Source organism: Chiloscyllium plagiosum, chromosome 38, assembly GCF_004010195.1.
Source record: "Chiloscyllium plagiosum isolate BGI_BamShark_2017 chromosome 38, ASM401019v2, whole genome shotgun sequence".
Classification (NCBI taxonomy): Eukaryota; Metazoa; Chordata; class Chondrichthyes; order Orectolobiformes; family Hemiscylliidae; genus Chiloscyllium; species Chiloscyllium plagiosum.
In genome coordinates, this window is record NC_057747.1 from 16,020,590 (window position 1) to 16,044,043 (window position 23,454).

Genomic DNA, 23,454 nt, shown 5'->3' on the forward strand with positions numbered 1-23,454 from the left:
ATAACTGTGCTCTAACCTGTTAATCTCCTGGATTGACTATTAACCACTAAGAGAATTGGGGTAGATGGGAAGATAAAAAGGCATTAACTTCTCAATCCTTCCTCAAATCCAACTTGTGGTTTCCATGTTGGCAAGTTGGAGGGTGAACAAACCAGCTTTGAGGAGGCAGAGTACTTATTAAAATCTTGCCCCTTTTAAAAATTTTTTTAATGCATTGTAGCCTAGAATTGCTGGCAAGTACAATGACACAGGAAAGAACCAATCCATGCTATAACCTTCTGTATTGTACCGTTTATAGGCCAGAAAGACCAGGAGTAAATCCACTATGTCCAACAAGCTAACAAGTAATTGGAACTCCATAACGTTGATCCCTGTATCTCATGATCTTTGAAACCCCTTACAATGTCAGAATTATTCTACAGATGCACCTTGTTGAATTCCAGTCTGGAATGCAGTCATAGAATCCCTACAGTGTGGAAACAAGCCATTTGACTCAACAAGTAACCACCGACTTTCTGAAGAGTAACCCACCTAGACCCATTCCCCTACCCTATTACTCTACATTTACCCCTAATTAATGCACCTAACTTACACATCCCTGAACACTATGGGCAATTCAGCATGGCCAATTTACCTAACCTGGACATTTTTGGACTGTGGGAGGAAACCGGAGGATACAGAGGAAATCCATGCAGGCACAGGGAGAATGTGCAAACTCTACACAGTCTCCCGAGGCTGGAATCGAACTTGGGTCCCTGGCGCTGTGAGGCAGCAGTGCTAACTACTGAGCCACCATGCTGCCCAAATTCACAGTCTGTCAATCCAGCTAATGTGCTGGGAAACTAGTCGAGAAAGATGGAAGCAGTTTCTTGCCACTAAAATTAGCTGGACCTGCAGGAAACCCTTACGCTTAGGTTTGATGTCGAAAATTTCACACCCACCCAGATTCATCCCAGCTTTGAGTAAACATCAGACACATATCGAGTAATTACATCCATTACAGTTAGTTCTTTTATTTAATAACAAATGGAAAAAAAACTAAAGCCTATTGCTTTAATTTGCACTGCCGTCACAGCATGAAACTCTCCAGGTTTTACGACTCCAGTGACTGCTTCCACAAACTAACCTTGCTGTTGAATCTGAACAAGCCTGTACAATTCTGGTATTCTTAGTCATTATCGTTTAAATTGGCTTGATTAAACTGACCATGTTTGCTATTAGAGCGTAGAGTATAATTTGTGATCTCGTGTCAACAGAAGATACAGGTAGTCTGACAGGAGCGCCACCAATCGGGTGCTGATTATTGGGCCTGATGAAGACAGTCAGAGCTCAACAAGGAAGGTACCACAAAAGGTTACTGTCCCTACAGTTCCAGCTTGTGTCAACCTCTGTGTGCAAAGCCTTCCTGCTTCGCTGCTCCAGAGTTCAACACGCTGCTCCAGAGTTCAACACACTGCTCGTTTCAGATGACGCATAATGTACAATGCATTTTGCTTCTGAGAAACCAGATTTAAATGATCACAAGCCAGTTTTTGTATTTACTGTATTGTCTTTATTACAAGTCATTCCAAAATTACAACTTTAGAGCTGTGAACTTAAACATGGTTTTATTGAGGAGATGCCTATGTGAAAGGCAATGGGTAAAATGGCTTCTGTCCAAAGCTTTGTTTTAGTCAAGATATTCTCACAGGTCACATTACTATAGAGGCCAAACAACACAAAAGGAAGAAGTGCCTAGTGAAAAAAAGTTGAAGGTTACCCACACATATTGTTTACAAAGAAAACCGTCATGCATGAACTGAAAACTAATTGTTCTGTCTAGTCTGTCTTTTTTTTGTCTGCCTGGGATATCTCACAAGTCATGCACAACTCTTTAGATTGCTTATTTTGATATTTACCACAAGCACAGCATTGGTTGGTGTGGTCCTTTGTCTCACTGCCCATATTGAGCCTGTAAAGTACTTCACTTACCTTCTTCAGATTAGACATAACTATTTGATAATTCGAATGGATGTGCTTCAACATTTCTTTGCTCATCACTTCAGGGATAGTGTCATTATCACTTTAGGGACAATGACACTAATCTCTTTGAATGAGATGCCATCTTGGGCAATCACTTCATCTCTACAAGCCCAACACACTCTTCTAGTGACAGCTGTGTACTCAATGGTTTCAGGCCATTCCATCATCGCTACGCCTTGCAGTACTCGGAGAGTTACATCTTATTGCATTGTTTGCTTGATTTGAGCCAGATGTTTATCAGATTCAGAAGGTGGAAGCTTATTGGAGCTTTTATACTGGGGAGGGGGTATTCTGACTGCTGCTCCACTACTTTGACAGTGAAGGGCAACTCTGGACTGTCAACACTTGATTAGGTGCATAGCCAGGGTTCCAAAATGGTGCAAGTGGCAGGCCTGATGATCTATTCCAGGATATCCCAGTCAGTGGCGAGTTCTCCCAGCTATGCAGAATGGTGGGATCGAGCTAGCATTGGGTGAGAGTCATTGGCAAAACATTCAGTGCCTTTCTCCCTACCCAAATGCTGCCAGACTTGCTGAGGTTTTCCAGCAGTTTCGGTTTGTAATTTAGATTATAGAGTCATAGAGATGTACAGCATGGAAACAAACCCTTCGGTCAAACTCGTCCATGCCAACCAGATATCCCTACCTAATCTAGTCCCAACTGCCAGCACCCGGCCCATATCCCTCCAAACTCTTACTATTTATGTTCCCGTCCAGATGCATTTTAAATGTTGCAATCATATTAGCCTCCACCACATCCTCTGGCAGCTCATTCCATACACATACCGCCCTCTGCGTGAAAAAGCTGCCCCTTAGGTTTCTTTTATATCTTTTACCTCTCACCCTAAACCTTTGCCCTCTAGTTCTGGATTCCCCCACCCCAGGGAAAAGACTTTGTCTATTTATTCTATTCACTCCCCTCATGATTTTACAAACCTCTATAAGGTCACCCTTCAGCCTCTGATGCTCCAGGGAAAACAACTCCAGCCTATTCAGTCTCTCCCTATAGCTCAAATCCTCCAACTCTGGCAATATCCTTGTAAATCTTTTCTGAACCCTTTCAAGTTTCACAACATCTTTCCGATAGGAAGGAGACTAGAATTGCACGCAATATTCCAATATTCCAATGGACCTAAACAATATTCAGTACAGCCGCAACATGACCTCCCAACTCGTGTACTCAATGTTCTGACCAATAAAGAAAAGCATACCAAATGCCTTCTTCACTATCCTATTTACCTGCGACTGTACTTTCAAGGAGCTATGAACCTGTACTCCAAGGTCTCTTTGTTCTGTAACACTGCTAAGGACCTCACCATTAAGTGTATAAGTCCTGCTAAGATTTGCTTTCCCAAAATGCATCACCTCGCATTTATATAAGTTAAACTCCATCTGCCACTTCTCAGCTCATTAGCCCATCTAATCAAGATCCTGTTGTAATCTGAGGTAACTTTCTTCACTGTCCACTACACCTCCAATTTTGGTGTCGTCTGCAAACTTACTAATTATACCTCTTATGATCACATCCTGATCATTGATATAAATGACGAAAAGTAGAGGACCCAGCACCAATCCTTCAGCATCTGCAGTGTTTTGCCTTTGGTCAGGGGTATAGCATTCTTTACAGATGCATTGAAACAGCCGGGGACAGTTTGAGAAAGGTCCTTTGCAGTAACTTGTGACAAGATACTAACAACATTTTTTCTCTTCCAAGCAGAAACTAACTAAAATGCTCACGAGCAAAGACAACAACCAAACACTCTTTCCCAATCTGTGTGCAGCGTTCGTTATCGTGCATTAATGTTCTAGTTCCATGTACAACTGCTGCTGCATGAGGGTTGCTCCAAGTCTTATTTAGCTGGCATCACACTGTAGTGACTTCACTGTTGACTTTAGTGATCGTTGTCATCACTAATTATTTGATGTAAATGAAAACTGCTTCTTGTTCGGTGCTCCTGTACCACTCACCATCCTTTGCAGTGAGCGTGCGTAGGGATTTACAAACTGATGGCAAATTGATTAAGAATTTGGCCAGATAGTTCACAAATCATCAAACTGTCTTCACATCTGTTGTTACTGTATTGTTGCTCTAGCATATACCTTATAGGGATCAGGATAAATCGCTGTTAGCTTCAGTCACTGACCTAAGTACTTGACATCAATCGACCTCAGTTCCAGTTCTTTCTTGTTCAGTTTCAGCTACATAAGACAAGCTCTCCCTAGCAGTCTCATCAGATTCTGACCACGATCTGTGATGGCTTCTTCCATTGTATTTCAATATTCACAGGTCTGCAGATCATCCCACTCCTGGAAAATCATTGACTATCTCATGTTGTCTGTAGTAATTTTCTTCTGGAGTCGCGGAAATGCCAAATGGCTGTTGTAACCACTAGTATATGCAAACCCTAACTCCTAGATTACGGTCTCTGGTCACAGCCTCTCCCACATGGAGAAACAACTTCCCAGTATTAACACAGTCAATCTCTTTAAGAACCTTCTATGTTTCAATAAACTTTCTACCCACTCTTCTGAACTCTAATCAGTACAGGCCCAAACTACTGAACCTCTCCTCATAACAAATATGCTACACAGTTGCTGATGCAGTCTGTTTTTATGATTACTCCCATATCTTTAAGATCCTCATTCCTGTCTTTCAGACTAGACTTGAAAACAGCTGGAATTCTCCTTAGATGGTCCAGATGTGGACTCTTACTCTCATTTATGTCAAGATGAAGCGGGTGACATGGTGGCTCAGTGGTTAGCACTGCTGACTCGGTTCAATTCCACCCTCAGGCAACTGTGTGTGTGCAATTTGCACACTCTCCCCATTTCAGTGTGGGTTTTGTCTGGGTGTTCCAGTTTCCTCCCACAGTCCAAAGATGTGTAGGTTAGGTGGATTGGCCATGGGAAATGCAGGTTTACAGGGATCATGGTGTGTCGAGGTGGGATGGACTTCAGAGGATTGATATGGACTCAATGGGCCAAGTGGCCTGCTTCTACACTGGAAGACTCTCAAGACCTGAGAGAACATGCTTATAATTTGTTGATGCCTTGGCACCATGAGGAATACTGGAAATTTCCTTTGATTTATGTCGTGTTAGCGATCCAAGCTCTTGACTTGTTTTAGCTACAGGAGTGGATTTTGCCGAGGTTCCATTATCTGGAAGTGCAGTTCTTCTTTTTTCCAACTGCATTAGACATTCAGCTCAGTTTGTCCTCTTGGGGTAAATATTGTTCATCAGATAGCCTCAACTTTACCTTCACAATTTCATTGCCTTGAGCAACTTTACATGCCTGTGAAATGCATAATATTGCCCGTAACACTGCTGTTTGTCTGACACTTTGCATTAACTGAATACTTTCCTGTAGTCATCATAGCAGCAGTCACAAACCATTTTTTTTTTTAAATTTAGAGACTTGTGGCACCTACCTGTCTGTTATAGTGTGCAGTGTGAATTGTCAGAACCATCATCCGACATCTCGCCAGCAACTAACTTAATAGGCGTTCCTTCTTTCCTGAGAAACACTTGCGTGCAAAGTGATTTCACTTCTTGCTGCTGGAAAACTGTTTTTTCCAGGCTGGACATGCTTTTTTTCTATCCATTACTTGATCTTTCTGGTGGTCCTTCTGTAAATAGCTCGTCCTTTGCTCCATTGTCTTGCACTTGGAAAGCCTGAGCTGCTTCACAGTGCAAAGCTTTGTCTGTTCTCCCATCAATGCTCTTCAGCTGACGATTAACCACTTCAGAGCTTCTGTACCTGTCAACAGTTTTCTTGACAGCAAATTTCTTTTTCCTCAGCAGATGAGTAGACACACAGGGATTTCTTATTCCTAGGGCAATCCTATCTCTGATGAAATTTCTTCCTCAAATTCAAGGTTCAGCCACACACCTCAACTCAGTTCCATACAGATCAATATTTTCTGGAGTTGATCATAACCATTCATATGTCACATTAATAGAGTGTTCAAAAGGGGGTCTTCAAGGCCTCCATAATATTACATGACTGGCTTTTCTACAATGAAGGCGAAAGTGAGGACTGCAGATGCTGGAGATCAGAGTCAAGATTAGAGTGGTGCTGGAAAAGCACAGCAGGTCAGGCAGCATCCGAGGAGCAGGAAAATCAACATTTCAGGCAGGAGCTCTTAACCAGGAATGAGAAATTTTCTACAATGAAGTCGAGGATGGCACTCTTTGCACAGCACTAAAGACAGAACTGCTACTCTTCATTTGTTCTGATTTCTTGCTGCAATTTGACAGACTGGAGCCAGTACTGGAGTACTGAAGGTCATACTGCCTCACCCAGTAGCTCATATCCTGGAGAATTAATTTTAACTGTTTTCTGCAATTAAGGCAATGAAAATTTACTTCATTGCAGCTGTACACTCCTGACACCATATTTCATGTGATGAATAAAATGTTTTACCAAAGTAGATCTCAAATGCCACAAATCTACAAGTCACAGTAGACAAAAGGTAGCAGTGCACAAAGGCATTTCTCCAAACAGGTAGTTCCAGGCCCTACACTGTTTCAAGTGAAAAAATGCTTTTGGAAGGCCAGAAAGAACATAAGAAGTCCAGTATAGTTTGCCTTGCTACCTGTTGTGCTAATGCTTTACATACCTAGGCTTTGTTCTCACGATAAACTAAACTCAGGTGAAAAAGAAACAAACATTCTGAGCTTTAGAAATGTGAAGAAATACAGCATGTAAAAGAAGTTTTGGGATAGTTACCATTGTTTTGGCCTAGAATGATCAGGACCGATTTCTTTGCATTTTTAAAACTATTAAATTAAATGTATAACATTGAATTGTGTTGTGGTATCCTTGGATGCCATTGTCTGTGTTCATGGCATCTGTCACAGCATTTTGTTGTAAACAAGTCAATTTGATTTAATCCAGTTCTCCTACAAGACAGCAACAAATAAATACCATAGATAAAACTCTCATCTCAAGTACTCCCTGTCTACAGTGAATGACATACTGCCAGCATTGCAATTTATGCCATTTCTCCTTAAAATGTGGTGTTGCTCAACTCAAATCCAACTGAACTAATTCTTTCAACACACTCTGACAGCAAAGGTCTTACAGATGGCTTGCACATTTGCAGGAGTATAATATTAATGACACAAATCAGGAGCAAAATAAGTTAAGTCAAAGGGACACAAACATCATCAAGAGGGTGTGAGATGTTTGTGGGACCTACCGCTTTGTACACTGATTATGCGCGCGTAGATGTGCATCTCTCAATCGGTAAATTCCAAAGCAAAGCATGTTGTATGTTTTTAAGGCCTTGCAGAACAGATCTCCATAACAGCCACCATCCTGGGGGCAAAAAAGAAAGCAGAAGAGATTATATCAGCAGTTTTAGCTTTCAGAAGCTATTCTTCAGCAATTCCACTGCCACCACCCAACCATATCTTCAATTCAAGATGTAATTTGAAGAAATGAATTGCCGTAAATGAGACACAAAGATGTTTACTTTATAAAGTGCATGTTAAGAACTAAAATAAAAAGTTTAAGTGACAAGGCAGTTTCAACAAAATTCCATCATCGACAAATAACGCAAGTGTGGGTATGTTTGTGTCAGTTGTGTAATGTTACAATCGTACCAGATGTGGAAAGACTAATCACATGCACTATTGAGCAGCATCACCAAGAGAGATGTTTCCTTTATTACTCTGCTAACCACAAAATACACACCACTTCTAAGAGTCACCATTCCTAGCTTCAAGCAAATAACTCACTTCAAGCAACACAGATTGTAAATACATTTACATTGCACATCACAAACTGTGACGCTGTGCAAGTCAAGTGTTACTTCAAAGCATCCAAGAGCTTCAAATTATTTTCATTTTGCAGCATATGCAGTGATTTTCAGAAAATGTGGATGACTTTGGCCAAGAGTTTTGTCATAGCATGAAGGCAAACTGCTCAAATTTCTCCTGATTTAGCAAATAAATTTGTTTTTGCTCAATTTCTGATCAAGCTCATTTGCATAGGTTCAAACTAAAAATCTTCAAAAACAGGTAGCATTTCTTGAAGCGTTTAAAATAAAACCTATATTCCAATAATATTTAAAAATTGTATCCTGATGCTGTTTTATTAGTCCAGTGCAGTAAGTATAGTCATCATAAAAATAGTCAGTGTGTCTAGTTCCTGTTAGTGACCAGATTTTAGATTAGATTCCCTACAGTGTGGAAACAGGCCCTTCTGCCCAACCAGTCCACACCGACCCTCCGAATAGTAACCCACCCAGACCCACTTCCCTCTGACTAATGCACCAAACACTATGGGCAATTTAGCATGGCCAATTCACCTGAAATGCACATCTTTGTACTGTGGGAGGAAACCGGAGCACCCAGAGGAAACCCACGCAGACACGGGGAGAATATACAAACTCCACACAGACAGTCATCTGAGGCTGGAATCGAACCTGGTAATGTGAAGCAGCAGTGCTAACCACTGAGCCACTCTGCCACCCCTGAATGGCTCTATATAGTGTTTAAAGCTATACTTAGATTGGTTCAGTCAGTTTCTCAGTAAATAAAGAAAAAGAAACTCTTAACAGATGCCTATTGCAGTTCCATGTCTAAGAAAAATTCAAATTTCAGACCATGCTTGAGGTGCTGCAGTTAGCGGAAATTTGTCAGGGCCATTAATTCCAGGAGTGGCTGCTTTTGTGGTAAATCAAACTCCTAGTTCACAAAAGCTAACAGAAACCCAACTGGCATTGGACATAGTTGTCTTAAATTTTTTTTTATTCTTCACATAGATTTTGAGAAAAATGCACTGGTAATACAAGTGCAAACCAGCAGAAACACTAGGCATTTATCGTTAACAATTTTTAATGTTGGTGATGAGCGGTCTTTTTAACTGGCTCTTTGTTACCATTTGAGCTGAAATCCAGGTGCTCGTGAGCACTGATACACCAGTGCCAGCGAGCAAGGTAAAAATGACAATGTACTTTTGAGATTTCACTGCTCCAAGTAGGCACCGGATTCCAACAAATTGCATAGAATCTATTGAACCTCTCTAAAAGTATTAATAAATCTTCATACTATCTCATCAGCTGAAGCATTTCAAGATAATTCCTGAGGTAATCCTTGCTGGAGTACTCCCTTCAAGATTTCTTACATATATTATACAAATCCATTGTTCGGAACAAATCAATTCAGAGAATTAAAGAATATATTGCCATCTGAGTCTGTCAAGAGTAAACCTGAAAAAGTCAATCTTCTTTTTTCTTCTATTTATTCTCTAAAATATTTTGGTTCCAGTAGCAGGCATTGATGAACATCAGCAGCAAGCGACATGAGAAAAGGAGTTACTACCCATGACACTGAAGGAGCTGAATTAACTCACAGTCAGAATGACATGATTGCTAAAGTACTCTGGGTTAATGACTGTATATCCATTAATGTCAATTCAGAATGCTCCCTTGACTGAAACCTTTGTGAAATTCTTTTTCTATGGGATTGAATGATGATTTGATGGTAGTGAAATTAAAAACAGTAATCCGCTGTGGTGGATTGGCATTTAAAAGGATCAATTCACAAGGAATATTTTAAAGCACATTTGCATTCTAATGGTATCCTTTACAGACGAGAGAAAGTATCAAATAATTGATGACACACTGAACCCCTGTGTTTAGCAAGTCTTGTAAACTCCAAAATATTCATTTTTGTTCAAAGTAGTCTTATTTTTAATTCTTCCAGGTTTACCATTTTCACAGAAAGGACACAAGAAAATCAACTTCTAATGTAGCTTCTGCACATTGTGACCCTTGACATTTATAAATTACATATTTCACCCTCCAATCTGCCCCCATAATCCTGGAACAAATTGATTAATATTGCATAAATGATTTATAATTCATATAATGCTCAATAGAGACATTGTTTTTGACTCTATTCCATTCTTATGTGGGGCTGCTCCTTACAGAAAAAGATGGACAGATGCCATCTCAATTACTGGTCAAGGGAAGCACTCCTGTGCAAGAGAAGACTGATCATTTCTGGAGAATCGACACATCTTTCTCTGGCATTGAATGATGTGTTCAATGTCACTGTTCCATTCAGCAGCTTAACTATTGGGCTTCAAATGCAGCTCCATCATAAGGTCAGAAGTGGGGATGCTTGCTGATGCTTGAACAATGTTCAGCTCCATTTACGATTCCTCAGATACTGAAGCAGTCCGTGTCCAAAAGCAGCAAGACCTGGTCAATATGGACTCAGACTCTAGACCTGATTCCTGGAATCAAATTCCTGGAATTCTGTTCCTAACAACGAACTGAGGTAGTCAAGAAAGTGGCTCACTACCATCTGCTGTCTGGCAATTAGTCTCATAGAATCGCAGGAACTGCATTTTGGGGAGTCAGATTCTCAACCACTTGACTACCTGTGCATTGCAGTAGAGTTTAACACTGCCAAAAATCCCAAGTGATCCATTTTCAGCAAAGATACAGCATACAACACCTTGAGTCAACTACCATTCAAAAAGATCATGGGTTAATTTTTTTACATCAACACAACTTTACTAAACTATTCCATATCCCTTGGTTCCTTTAGTGGCCAAAATCATATTGATCTCAATGAGCATCCAAAACCCTTTGGGTTAAAAAATTTCGAAGATTCATAACCCTCAGGGAAGAAATTTCTCCCCATTTTAATCCCAAATACTGATTTCTTAACCTGAAATTGTGATTCCTGATGCTAGACTTGCCAGTTTCTACCCTGTCATGTGCACTAGGAATTTTATATATTTTAAGATATTCGTTTCACATTTTCCTCCTGCAAATTCAGATCAATTTACTTTACTATCTCCTTAAAGGCCAAACCTCTCAACCATGAATCAATCTAGTGAATTTTTGTGTGCTCTCTTTGACGAATATCCTCCCTTGAGATACGGAAATCAAAATGTTACACGATGCTCTAAAGGTATGACTTCACTAGAACTTCAGATAATGTAGGAGATTGTACTGAACTGAAAGGCTATGAGACAGAAATGGCTTAGTATTTTAGTGACTGTATAGGTGGCATGGTGTATCAGTGGTTAGCACTGCTGCCTCAGATCGCCAGGGACCCGGGTGTGACCATCTGTGTGGACCTTGCATGTTCTCCCCGTGTCTACGTAGTGCTTCTTCCGGGTACTCCGGCTTTCTCCCACAGTCCAAAGATATGCAGGCTAGGTGTGTTGGCCATGCTAGATCGCTCAAGGTGTTAGGGACTTACAGGGTAGGTGGATTAGCCATGGGAAATGTAGGGTTATGCGAATGGGGATGGGGTAGGTGCATGGGAGGGCTGTTCTTCAGAGGATTGTCGTGGACTCAATGGGCGAAACAGACTGCTTCCATACTAGCGATTCTATTAGACTAATTGTCAAACAGCAGATGGTATTGAGCCACTTTCTTGACTACCTCAGTCCGTTGTTAGCAACAGAATTCCAGGAATTTGATTCCAGGAATCAGGTCTAGGGTCTGAGTCCATATTGACCAGGTCTTGCTGCTTTTGGACACGGACTGCTTCAGTATCTGAGGAATCGTAAATGGAGCTGAACATTGTTCAAGCATCAGTAAGTATCCCCACTTCTGACCTTATGATGGAGGGAAGGTGATTGATGGGAAGGTGATTGATGGGAAGGTGATTGATGAAAAGCAGTTGAAGATGATCAGGCTGAAGACACATCCTTGAGGAACTCTGGGATTGAGGCTGACGTGACTGACCTCAAACATCCACAACCATTTTTGTTTGTGCTAGGGATGATTCCAACCTGGGGAGAGTTTGTCTCAATTTCCAGTGACTTTAGATTTGCTAGAGTGCACTGTTGTTTTGATGACACACTTGATCAAATACTTCCGCGATGTCAAGGACAATAACTTACACATCACCTCAATTTCAGTTTGTGACGATTTGGATTATGTACTTCACCAGAAAAATTGTATTAATTGTTGAATAGAATTATAATTTTACGCTCCTGGGATATGAAGAAAGTTCATCATTCAGTGGACTATATTCTTCAAGTGGGGTGCAATGGTAAACGATTTGAATTGTTGGTGTAGCTTTGTGGTTTTGAAAATACAATGCATCAGATACAAACTGGCTGACATGCACTGAAAATTTTCAATTAACAATGTATTTTTTTTCAATATATTGGATAATAATACAATAGCCTTTTCATATTCTTCACAGAAAAAGCATTAAAGTTCATATTTTACCAATATTCCCTCTTCTCTTTAAGCCCTTTTGACTGTCAGCTACCCATACGTGTATTCATTAAATAGGAGCTCAGTCATGGAGTTTATTCACCAGACATTGGAGCCAACTGTTTCCTGTCCTCATCAATGTCCAGCATGGGCTGAGAAATGGGAATCAGATCATAGAATCATACAGTACAGAAGAAGCCCTTTGGCCCATCGAGTCTGTCCCACCAAAACAATGCCAAATCTACACTAGTCTCACTTTCTAGCAATTGGCTCATGGCCTTGAATATTATGACATTTAAAGTGCTCATCTATGTACTTTTTAAAGATTGTGAGGTTTCCCACCTCAACTAGACTCCTAGGCAGTGCATCCCCATCACCTTCTGGGTGAAAAATATCTTCCTCAACTTGTCTCTAAACCTTCCCCATTTCACTTTAAAAGTGTGTCATTGGCCCTTCAACTAAGGAATACCTACTTTCTAATGGTTTTGTGCATGTCCCTCACAATCTTATACAGCTCTACACTCAAGTTGTAGGAATCTTGAATGACTGATTAGTCCACTCTTAATCCAGAGGCTCCTGGACTGATTGTACTGCCTTTTACAATATAGCTGGTTTCACCTAACTCAGTATGTGTTCAGGATCAAACTTGGGACAAATTAACCCTACAACAGACAGTAACAATTGAGCCATCAAGGGTGGTATTTCTACGATTTTAATAAAAGTTATTAACTCCAAATTCTAATTCTCGCTGTGCTGTGTGTGACTCCATTCTCTGACCGAGAGGGTGGTGGCCACATGCTGTCTGATCTCCTCAGCCCTTGATTGCTCCTTGTGGCATTCATGGGCATAGCACAGAGAGATCAGTTTGTTAGTTTTCTCTCTCTCACTGGGTGAACTGTCTGGCCATAACTCTATTTGCCCCTTCCCAAATAAACAGTTGCATTACTAAGTTCCATGACTGAGCATATTTAAGGACTGATGGATCAATGCAGTAAGCATCATATTACAAATCCATTCACAACAAATTCGAAATTGCTAATTATAATGGGTTAAATTACACAGAATTTACATAAGCACAGACCATTCAACCAACAGGTCTGTGTGAGTGCAGATGGTTCCACACAAACTTCATATTTCATTTAACCTTATCAGTTTTATAATCCTGTTCCCCTCATGTTGCGCTCCAGCTTACACTGAAATATACAGAAGTACCTGTGCAGAGTAAGAGTGCTAGATACTTTTTTTTGGAACAGAGTGGCAAACTGAGCAAAATAACAGATTCACCTTACCCCAAGGTCTGCAAAGGGGCCATCATACAGAGCCAACTGTGCGACGCGACACCTGTCTCTGTTTGCTAGTGTTTGTGGTGTGCTGTAGCCACCTCTCAAGGCATTTTCTTCAGCCAGCATTGATTCCAGCTCTGGCGTGGCTCCCCCTGTTACTAATGTCCGTATCAGAGTCAGGATATTGTCATTGAAGTATGTCTGTGGAGATAAAACAAACTCTTTAAGCGAACGCTATTAAAGTCATCACCAAAGAAATTCAAATTACGCTTTCCAAGGACTTTGTGCAGTTAAAACTAACGTGCTGTCACTTCACATATTTTATCTGGGAAGTGAAAAGACAGCAGACTCCAATTACTCTGTTTTAGTTGTATGTCCCATTAGGTCCTTTCACTATATATCTTTTCTTCCACACACAAATTCAGGTCAGTTTTCTTCTAGACAGAAATTGTAATGATTAATTCCCTCTATAATTGCTGTTAGTGGCGATGCAAAGTCTCCCTCTCTCAGTGTTAACTTCACAACCAATATGAGGCTGAGAAAGATACAAAAGTAGAAGACTCTGGACAGGTTTACAGCCTGTACGAGCTAGAGTGCCTTTTTTCCTCATCACTGATTCAGCTGGGAACAGCCTTTATGCTGAGAATGTCGCTGCACATTACCACATGTATACTCTCGCAGTCCTCTCCTGCTATCACATCTTGCAGCTTTACGACATGAGCTGACAGAAATCAGACTTAAGGATGTATCAATTAAACATTTTGATTATTTTTTAAATAAATGGATGATGAGGGTAAAGTCCCAGGTGGTCTTGTTTAAAACACTCAAGTGCGCTGGCAAGCACAATTTATTAGGTGCACAGCTACTTCAAGATGACAGCCTGCCAGCATCTATAACCATTCCATCCTGTCAGGTAAACAATCAGTCTTAGAAATATTTACTTAATGTCAATATAATAAATTTAAGCTTCATTAAAGATGATTGTTTTAGTAAAGGAGGCACTGTCCCTTTTATAAGCCTCCATGGGCCATATTTAATATTGTATAACATCCTCATTACAAAATGCTCTGGCTTTCTCACAAAATTGAATGGATTTCCAAAACCATACAAGGACATGGGGCACAGTTCCATAGGCACCAGCAACCCTCAGTTGTTTTGTTCAAGTGAAACCTTTTTAAATATTTGTTTAAAGGGAACCTTAGTGAGATATTTCCCCCATTGGTAGCCTCTTAGCTTACTCCGATCCTATCTTAACTATAGGTCTAAGAATACAGACTTCCCAGCAAGAATTGACCATACTAAAGTAGATATACTGGGTGAAAGACCCCCACAATTCCCTTCCTTATTAAGAGGCACACAAGGGGTAAGCGGCAGAGTTCAAACAATTGTCCTGATTCATTAGGTAGCAGCCTTGAGAATTAAAATGCAATCCTTTAAAATCTGCTTGCCTGTTTGATCTTTCATACCTCTAATTATTCTGCTGCTAAATTAAAGATGTGCCATGTGAAAGTACAAGGCCCAATTGCTGTCAACTAAAAAGGTCAGACTATAATTACTATTCAGGGTAAGAACTGTGACAAATGCAAAGAAGCAAGATGAAATTACTTGCTTTTTTATCTTTAAGCAAATGTTGTTTTGTACATGTGGAACCAAAGTGTGATGTTTGGTGAGCAAGCACGCACATGCATGTTGGCCACGTTAAAATTCATTGAGCTCTGCTTCAGACCAGCTTTCTAACTGAGGTTGTCTCAACACAGCAAAACCACATGAGCCTTGACATTAACTTGGGGAATAACTGTCATGGGTGGGAAGCATGGATTGCCATATGACAGAAAACAACCCTAGCAGACAGTTCACTGTAGGTCAAGGTCATTTTAACTCTGGGGATTCACCAGTAGGAAAAAAAATTACAGACAGCAGGTGCGAATGGAAAACCTGGTGGAAGGTTTGCAATCACCTGCAGACCTAAGGAAACAACTCCTGGCCCAAAACTAGCGTTAGGGCTTGAGGTGGGATGGAGCCTCTAAAGCACTGTGGATTATGAGATAGAGTCACAATATTTGATGATGTGTCAGTATCTCAGCTTGCTGCAGTTAAAGTGAAGTTGCAGCATAAATGGAATCATCAGGCCATGCATTTGGAACCTCAAGCTGGCCCTTTCTGCTTAGCAAAGCTGGTGGTGGGTAGCAGTGCCTCAGGAATACATTGTTAGTCCTCCACCCAGTTTAAACCTTGATACTAAAAACTACCTACCCTGTGAACTGCTCGAAATAGAAAAGCCCAAATCCTGCATTATTAGAAAACTTTCCATTTTGGGAAAAAACCAATTGTATTAATTTTGAAGATATCGCAGTATTGCTCATTTTTGAAAAGGAAACCATGACAGTAAAATCTGTCCTTTTTATTACCACAAGCAAATCACATCCTGTCAATCACAGTGTTGTCAAGTCTTTCAGCACCAGTTTTTGACTCTGTGATTGACTGAGAAATAGACTATCTACCCTTGCAACAGAAATGTCACCAAATGTGATAACACTGCCATCTCTTGTAAGGAGAGACAGTACCTGTAGAACATTGATCCCAGCTTCATTCACACACTTCACAACATTGTAAACCAAAAGGCGTTCAGAAAGTGGAGGGATTTTGCTAATCACATTTTTCAGTAAAGATTTCTCAGAAACAACTGGAGCTAATAAAGGAACGCAGAAGTTACGAAACAAATAAACACTTTGGCTTTATTGTCGAGCAAAAATGCACTTGTCTGTTGGTATCCTCCCCTGTATCCAGCTTCTATATTCACAGACCCATTTGCGCTAATCAAAGCCTGTTTCTATTCCCAATTCCATCCTTAAGAAAGAGGTAAGAAAGAGTTGAAAAACCTAACAACTGAAAACTACTATCAAAAGTGGCAAGTTCTCAACCATCACAATATTAATGCTGCTGATTCAGACCCTGGCTGCCAATACTACCAAAACGAGTTGGGACCAATTCAAGTGTCATTATATGATGATATAAATTTAATGCCTATGCCTGAGTGGAGGTTCTGACACATGGCAGGAGGATCAGATGTGTGACAAAAGGTATAGGTAAATTGCCTGTCATTGAAATTTTTGTGGTCCCTTCAGGACCTTGAAAAGAGCCTTCCCAGCACCAATCCTTCCACACCCTCAAGCCTTGGAGATTTCCCTGAGATCAACCTGCCCTGATTGCTGTATTATATAAAAAGAAATCTCCTGTCTCCCTCCCCAATGCCATTTGGGGTGGCATGGTGCCTCAGTGGTTAGCATTACTACCTCACAGCTCTCGGGAACCGGGTTTGATTCCACCTTCAGATGACAGTCTGTGGGAGTTCTCCTGGCATCTGCGTGGGTTTCTTCTGGGTGCTCTGGTTTCCTGCCACAGGCCAAAGATGTGCAGGATAGGTGGATTGGCCATGCCAAATTGTCTGAAATGTCCCACCTATGCAGGCTAGGTGGGTTAGCCTCTATAAAAACTCTATGCGAGGTTACGGGGTTGGCAACGGGGTCTAGGTGGGATACTTTCGAGAGGGTCGGTGCAGACTCGATGGGCCAAATGGCCTATTTCCACACTGCAGAGATTCTGTGATTTGAAGAAACTCATCCAGTCAAAGCCTCCTTCCCAGCTGCCGAGATATGCAGATAATCTGGCTTGTGTCACACATGGTTCCACTCAATCACTTTCAACGTCACCCAGGCATTACATTCTGTAGGACTTCATTGCCGACTTGGCTTTTTTAACACTGATTCATTGCCTTTTCCATTTCCTCCCAGCTCCACAATATTGACTTCTTTGTGTCTGTACAACATTGAAAAGTGTCAAGGAATCAAATCTCCTAGCACCAACAGTACGGTTAGAAATAAATTCAACTTTTTGCAGTTGTCACTCTCAGTGAATCTTAAGGACCGAATCTTTGGGACAAGTGGCCGAGCTCAATAACCTGACATTTAGTCTTTCGCAATGCATGAGGCATTTATACCACAGGACTGTTTCACCAACAAGAGGGCGGCACGGTGGCTCACAGCACCAGGGTCCCAGGTTCAATTCCAGCCTCGGGCGACGATGTGGAGTTTGCACATTCTCCCCGTGTCTGCATGGGTTTCCTCCGGGTGCTCTGGTTTCCTCCAACAGTCACAAAAATGTGCAAGTCAGGTGAACTGGCCATGCTAAATTGCCCATAATGTTAGGTGCATTAGTCAGAGGAGAAATGGGTCTGGGTGGGTTACTCTTCGGAGAGTCGGTGTGGACTGGTTGGGCCGAAGGGCCTATTTCCACACTGTGGGGAATCTAATCATAAAGAGGAAGACAACCACAGCTGTTGGCAGAGAAGAGAGATGGCTGGTAACAGCTGGTTGTGCCTCTGTCACAATGCCAGCTGTCTACAGAACATTACCTTATATGTAGACTGCTAGCAACAAACATAAAAAAAACATGAAAAATGTACAACTGCAAAACAGTTCTCTGCTTCACTTTGAAGAGTGGGGGAAGCCACAAACAATATAGATCCCATGGAAAATATCTAATTGGGTTATACAGCCATCTTTAATAGCCCCTACCAATACAAGCTTGAAATCATATGGAATGATCTACAATCAATAGGAACCTCCACAGATGGGAAAGTTGGACCAATTGAAATGCAGCAGAAATTTCTACTATTAGAGGGGCAAAAAAGAACTGATTTACTTTGGAAACATGCAGCGGGAAATTCAGTGCCTGCTACTCAGCCAGTAGAAACAATGAGCAGCTCCAGGGATTGTATGTGATTGTAAGTGAATTATAGACCCACAGCTCTTAGTGAAGCAAGCTCAGCATTAACATGTAGCAGCTATCTGCGATTTGACAATGCTGTCAGCCGGGATGATAGATGAGAGTTGTCTGCTAATCATCAACACCTTTGTTCAATGTGAAATGTTGCTTGAATGATGTTTTGTTCTAACTGTTTTTCAAAACCAAGCAAGAGCCCAAATTGAGACATCAAATCAGCATAGTGTTTCAACACCCAGAAATACCTCCGCGTTGCTGGCAGTTTTTGGACCACACCAGCCAACAAGAAGTATATTATGCCAATGTCCTACCCATGAGCCCACACAGCTTTCAGGGATTCTTATTTGGGCAGCTCAGTGCTGCAGTGACCTTGTTAAATCATCTAATGTGCACAATACAGCTCCATTTGATGGCAGTATATGTGAAAAGTGTGTTGACAGAAACTTCACTTGGCTGATACTGCTGCAAGTCAGATTGTCTGATCAATCTGACAGATTCATTTATAAACTTTCGCCTATTAGTGCAACTTGGATTCAACTTAAATTTGCATCTGGTGCCAGCCCTGGATTTATGAATTCTCTATTTTTGTTGTTGTTGTATCATATTTCTTGCAGAGACGGACTCTCAACAGTCACAGAAAAGGCATCCGAAATAATGCAGCAGTTTTTCCAAAAAAACACAGCTCAATACTTCATACTCAAGTTCATAAATTAACAATCTCCCTGCATTTTGCTTTAAACTTCACAGGAATTTGCAGCGCCTGTGCTCATACTCTATATATACTAGAGATTGCTCTAATGCCAAAACGATGGGGCTATACTTCACTAATTGTCAGCTGCATTTACATCCATGTTAAATGGAAATGAAATCATGTGTGTTCTACTTAGTGGAAAGTTCCAAACATCCTTGATCTGAAGCTGCGTCACATACTGAAGAGTGAAGGAAGATCCCAACCACTATAGCTAGTTCTTTACTGTTCATAATTATGATCCCAACCTTCCCCTTCTCTTGCTTGACTCATGCTAACTCATGATTTCACTCACTACACACTTCCCCATCCTATTGTTAATTAAGCAACATTAACAGCATTTACATAGCACCTTTGACCTAAGGTTTAGGAAGGCAACCCTACAGCTTGTGGCCTTGGCCATCAATGGTACACCAATATGACTCAGGGCTAGAATTAGAGGAACACAGGTTGTGGGCATAGGGGAGATTACAGAGATAGGGAGAGACAAGGCTTTGGAGGGATCTGAAAACAGAGATAAGTACTTTCAAGATGGAGACATTTATAATCAGGAGTGAATGTAGACTGAGTCTAAGAACAATGGGTTAATAGGGCACTGAATAAGTAGGAAAGCTTTGGATGCTGTGCAGTTTATGGAGGGTAGAACGTGGTTGGCCAGTCAGAAGTGGATGGCAATAGTACTTCAGAGGTTTCTTTAGCATTTGGGTTCAGGCAGTGACAGAGGGGAAATGCTTTGGTGATGGTGCAAATACAGAGCTGGAAACTCAACACAGAGGCAAGTATTTTGCCAAGACTGTGAACAGTCTAATTCAGTCAACGGATCATTGATGGAGAATCTTAACAAAGATTTTCTTTAGTATTGCATACTATGCTTACTTTATATTCACCTCTTCAAATTGCTCATTGACTTCTATCCCTCTAATTCCCTCTCTCTCCTCTCAAGCTGTTCTTTAAGAGCTACCTCTTTCTTCAAGTTTTTGTTTAGCTGCCTTGATAGCTCTGTATGTAATTGAGTATTACATTTTTCTGAAAATACTGGAGATATTTTTAAAGGCACTATATAAATGCAGGTTGTTACTCTTGAAGAGCATCCTGTGTTTGCTGGAATAGCCTGAAATGGCTGCTGAATGAAATATTTAATGTTCAGTAAACTCAGGCCTTGTCCTGACAAATTGAGAGGATAGCTGTCAAAGGTGACTCTTCCAACCATTACATTTCAGCTGCATTGGAGCACTTAGCTAACCGAGTTCCATTATTTCTGAAATCCATTCAGTAAGAATCACCGGTTGACTTAACTGTTGTTCACTCTTATTATTTTGAAGAGATGCTTTGAAAGCTTTTGATCGTTTTCAAAGTAAACCCAGCTTTCTCGACTTAGTGTTTTATTTTGAGAAAACAAGAGGAGCCCTTAAAACCATAGGTTTTGTTACAATCAAGGGCCTCAAAGGATCAATCCTGCAGCGTATTTTTCACAGTTCAACATCACCATAAAACTTTACACTTCAATACTTTTACTACAAATTGTGTTAAACCAACAGGCCAGTTACACTCTACAATTTGCATCAATTGTGAAGAAGCTTTGGCTTCAAGCTGACGTGAACTGCAAACTTCAACACTGGTACAAAGTTGTCCAAATTGGACTGAGACCAGCAGTGTGAGTGGGCCTTGAGGTAGTGTGCTTTCCCACTGCTTCAGCATCCCAGCAGCTGCACTATAATTGCAGTTAGTATGAAGGGAATTCTAAGCACATCCCTAATGGTTGGACTGACTGCTGGGGAACTTCTTAAAAAAAAAAACTTTATTTCCACCTTTTAAAGCAAACAACTATCCCGTCGGCTCTTAGTTACCATTAAAATTTAACTGGTGTTTGAATGCCTGCAAGCAGAGCTCAAGTGCTTCAGCTTTTCTGGCCAAAGAACAGTGTGGAGCCAGCTGCACAACTTGCACTGCTGATCCCTCAACACTTTGACCAGGTAATTAACTCAGACTACTACCTGTAATATCACACTGCACCCATACGGTCAACATCACTGCTACTGTAATCTGAATGAGAAGGACCAGCTCTTTAAAAATTTGCTTCTTAATTGAAGGGATGCCTTTGTTTCATGTACAATTCTAATGTTGCTATTTGCAGTTTACTTTGGCCACCTTGAATTGTAGCAGCAGACTTATTAAAACACACAGCATGTGAGATCTTCAAACGCCCAAAGGCTTGACCAATCCCTGCTAAGCTTTGGGTTTTAAACGACCAATGGATCTGTCAATGAGTGATTTACAGCGAAGGGTCTATTTTTAAAAACTCCACATCAGATGAGCTTGTGAATTCAACTGCAAGCAATAGAGAGAAAAGACTGGACATGAAGAAGAAAAGCACATCAGCTTGCTTTTACTTACCGCACTCATTAGGGAGTCTAACACACTGACAGCGAATGCTGTCCCGCACGCGAATGGCTGTGTCAAATACAACTCAGTATCTGGGTCATCATCATCATCTTGGTCCAAGAATTGAACATTCGAGTCATTCACTGGAAGGATCAAAAAGCAAGGCAACAAGTTATTAGCAAACACACTGAATGGATCATAAGGCATAATGGAAGTTATTGAACAGTCAGCATTAGCTTTAAGAAACTAGAAATTGTCATCTATTAAGATTTTGCTCTAACGCATTACATATTTCATCGCAAAGTGCAAAGCATAGCAAGCAAGTAGAAGTTATTATTTCTTTTACAATCCCTGAACTCTGTCTTCAGAGTAAATCTAGCAAAAATAAACAGTTTGAAAGAAGGTTTGATCTGAAGTCTTGTTTTGATTTTTTCCCCCTCTACTCAGACTTTCTGCGAGAGCTGTGGAAAGAACTGTCAATCAACATGACAGAGGCTGATGAATAGGCTGAAGCTGCAGAAATGAACTGCAAGCAAAATACTATGGAAACAGCTGCAAGGACAGAACAGTGAGGTCAAAGAGCAAGAGATATTCTGTGAAAATAATAATCATTAAAAATAAATTAGAAGGACACAACTAAGGCAGCCAACCTCAATCATAGCCAGCAAAAGAAAGGCACTAATACTGGAGAAATCTCTCTCAGCCAAATGAAAAGAAGAAGTGATGAGTGAAGTGAAACTGTGGACAAAGGAGAAAGGGCTGCTTACCCAACTCAGTTATCATTGGTATGTTGGCTCCAATGTTTTTTTCCTGACTGAATGAAACCAAAGGGAGCAATTTGCCAGGTTTAACTAATAATGAATGAGAAATTGGTAAACAGGAGAGCACAAAGGCACAAAAAGAAACATACAGGTAATAATTTTAAAGAGCACCGAAATAGAGAACCAAGTTCATTAAATATTTACCATCACAAGAAACAGTTTTGAAGCTTTTCATTAAGTAGATATCAAAGACAACAGGATTGACTATACATTAGAAGAGGCAGTAAAAGTTTTTGTTTGAACTCTTTAAGAACCACCATATATATTTGATAGCCATGAGGAAAGGTTTATTTTTGACAAATCCTTCCAATTTTCTCCAGTCCTTCCTTGAAGGTACTGAATCACAAATCAATGGCATTGTCCATCTTCCCAGGCTTCATCCACATGGGACTTCATTTTGAGGCCAGTGGGTACAGCTGGTTGCTCATATAGAGGATATCACAGCCAAATTTGACATGGTTTATGTCAATATAAAGCCTTGAAAATTCCAAGGAAGAGTACTGGAGAATGAACAGGAACAGGAATACTGGCTGACAATTTCCCTTCTTAGTTTTCTCAGCTGAAATCAGATGCTACAGACAGGAATGTGGTACGAGACCTTTGTGCAGTAGGTAGTAGAACCACCTGGATGAATTTTCCCGTTATCCCCTACACACACCTCAGATCAGGAGATACAGCACTTTTAAAGAAAGTGCTTGTTGTCCTTGAAAGAAAAACTTCAAAGAAGTCGTTATTATGAAAATTACCATTGTCAGTTAGTTTCTGTCAGCAGAAATCACACATCACACATGTATAAACAACCCCTGCCAAAATGCACAATATTTAATAGTCAGGTGCTCAGTGACTTGCTTTGCTACTGAGAATACAGATTGTGTGTGTCAGTTTATGGGAACTTGAGAAAAATACCAAGCATGTATTCACATAGAGAGAATATTTTAGGTGGCAGTGTGCTATTTATTGTCCACACAATGATGACAGCCAAGGGCTCATGTTGGGGAATGATTAAGTAATGGTGGCCTCATCACAAGGAAAAATGCACAACCAAGGACATTCATCTCTGTTTACTAAAGGAGACTTCTTGTCTCGACAAAGTCGTACTTGGCTCATATGCCTGACCAGTAATGAATTTTATTTTCTCACATCAGGTGCGTCCTAGCTAGAATTCGGGAAGGAATAGAATGCCAACTTGAAATGCATTAATGCCTGTGGCAGCAAC

The 23,454-nt window shown here is 40.7% G+C and overlaps 1 protein-coding gene across 36 annotated transcripts in view; it reads right to left on the reverse strand.

The window, feature by feature from the left end:
- Nucleotides 1-23,454, reverse strand: part of kcnma1a (potassium large conductance calcium-activated channel, subfamily M, alpha member 1a) — an 847,042-nt gene that overhangs the window by 31,273 nt on the left and 792,315 nt on the right. For 19 of the 36 annotated variants that reach the window (XM_043678944.1, XM_043678947.1, XM_043678946.1 and 16 more), the window contains 4 exons: nucleotides 22,185-22,268; nucleotides 21,430-21,560; nucleotides 13,512-13,706; nucleotides 7,225-7,343 (listed from right to left, as the gene is read on the reverse strand). In XM_043678944.1, the coding sequence (XP_043534879.1) occupies nucleotides 7,225-7,343; nucleotides 13,512-13,706; nucleotides 21,430-21,560; nucleotides 22,185-22,268 (529 nt within the window). The remainder of the gene's footprint in view (nucleotides 1-7,224; nucleotides 7,344-13,511; nucleotides 13,707-21,429; nucleotides 21,561-22,184; nucleotides 22,269-23,454) is intronic. The other 17 variants (XM_043678953.1, XM_043678974.1, XM_043678971.1 and 14 more) reach the window with 1 other exon arrangement.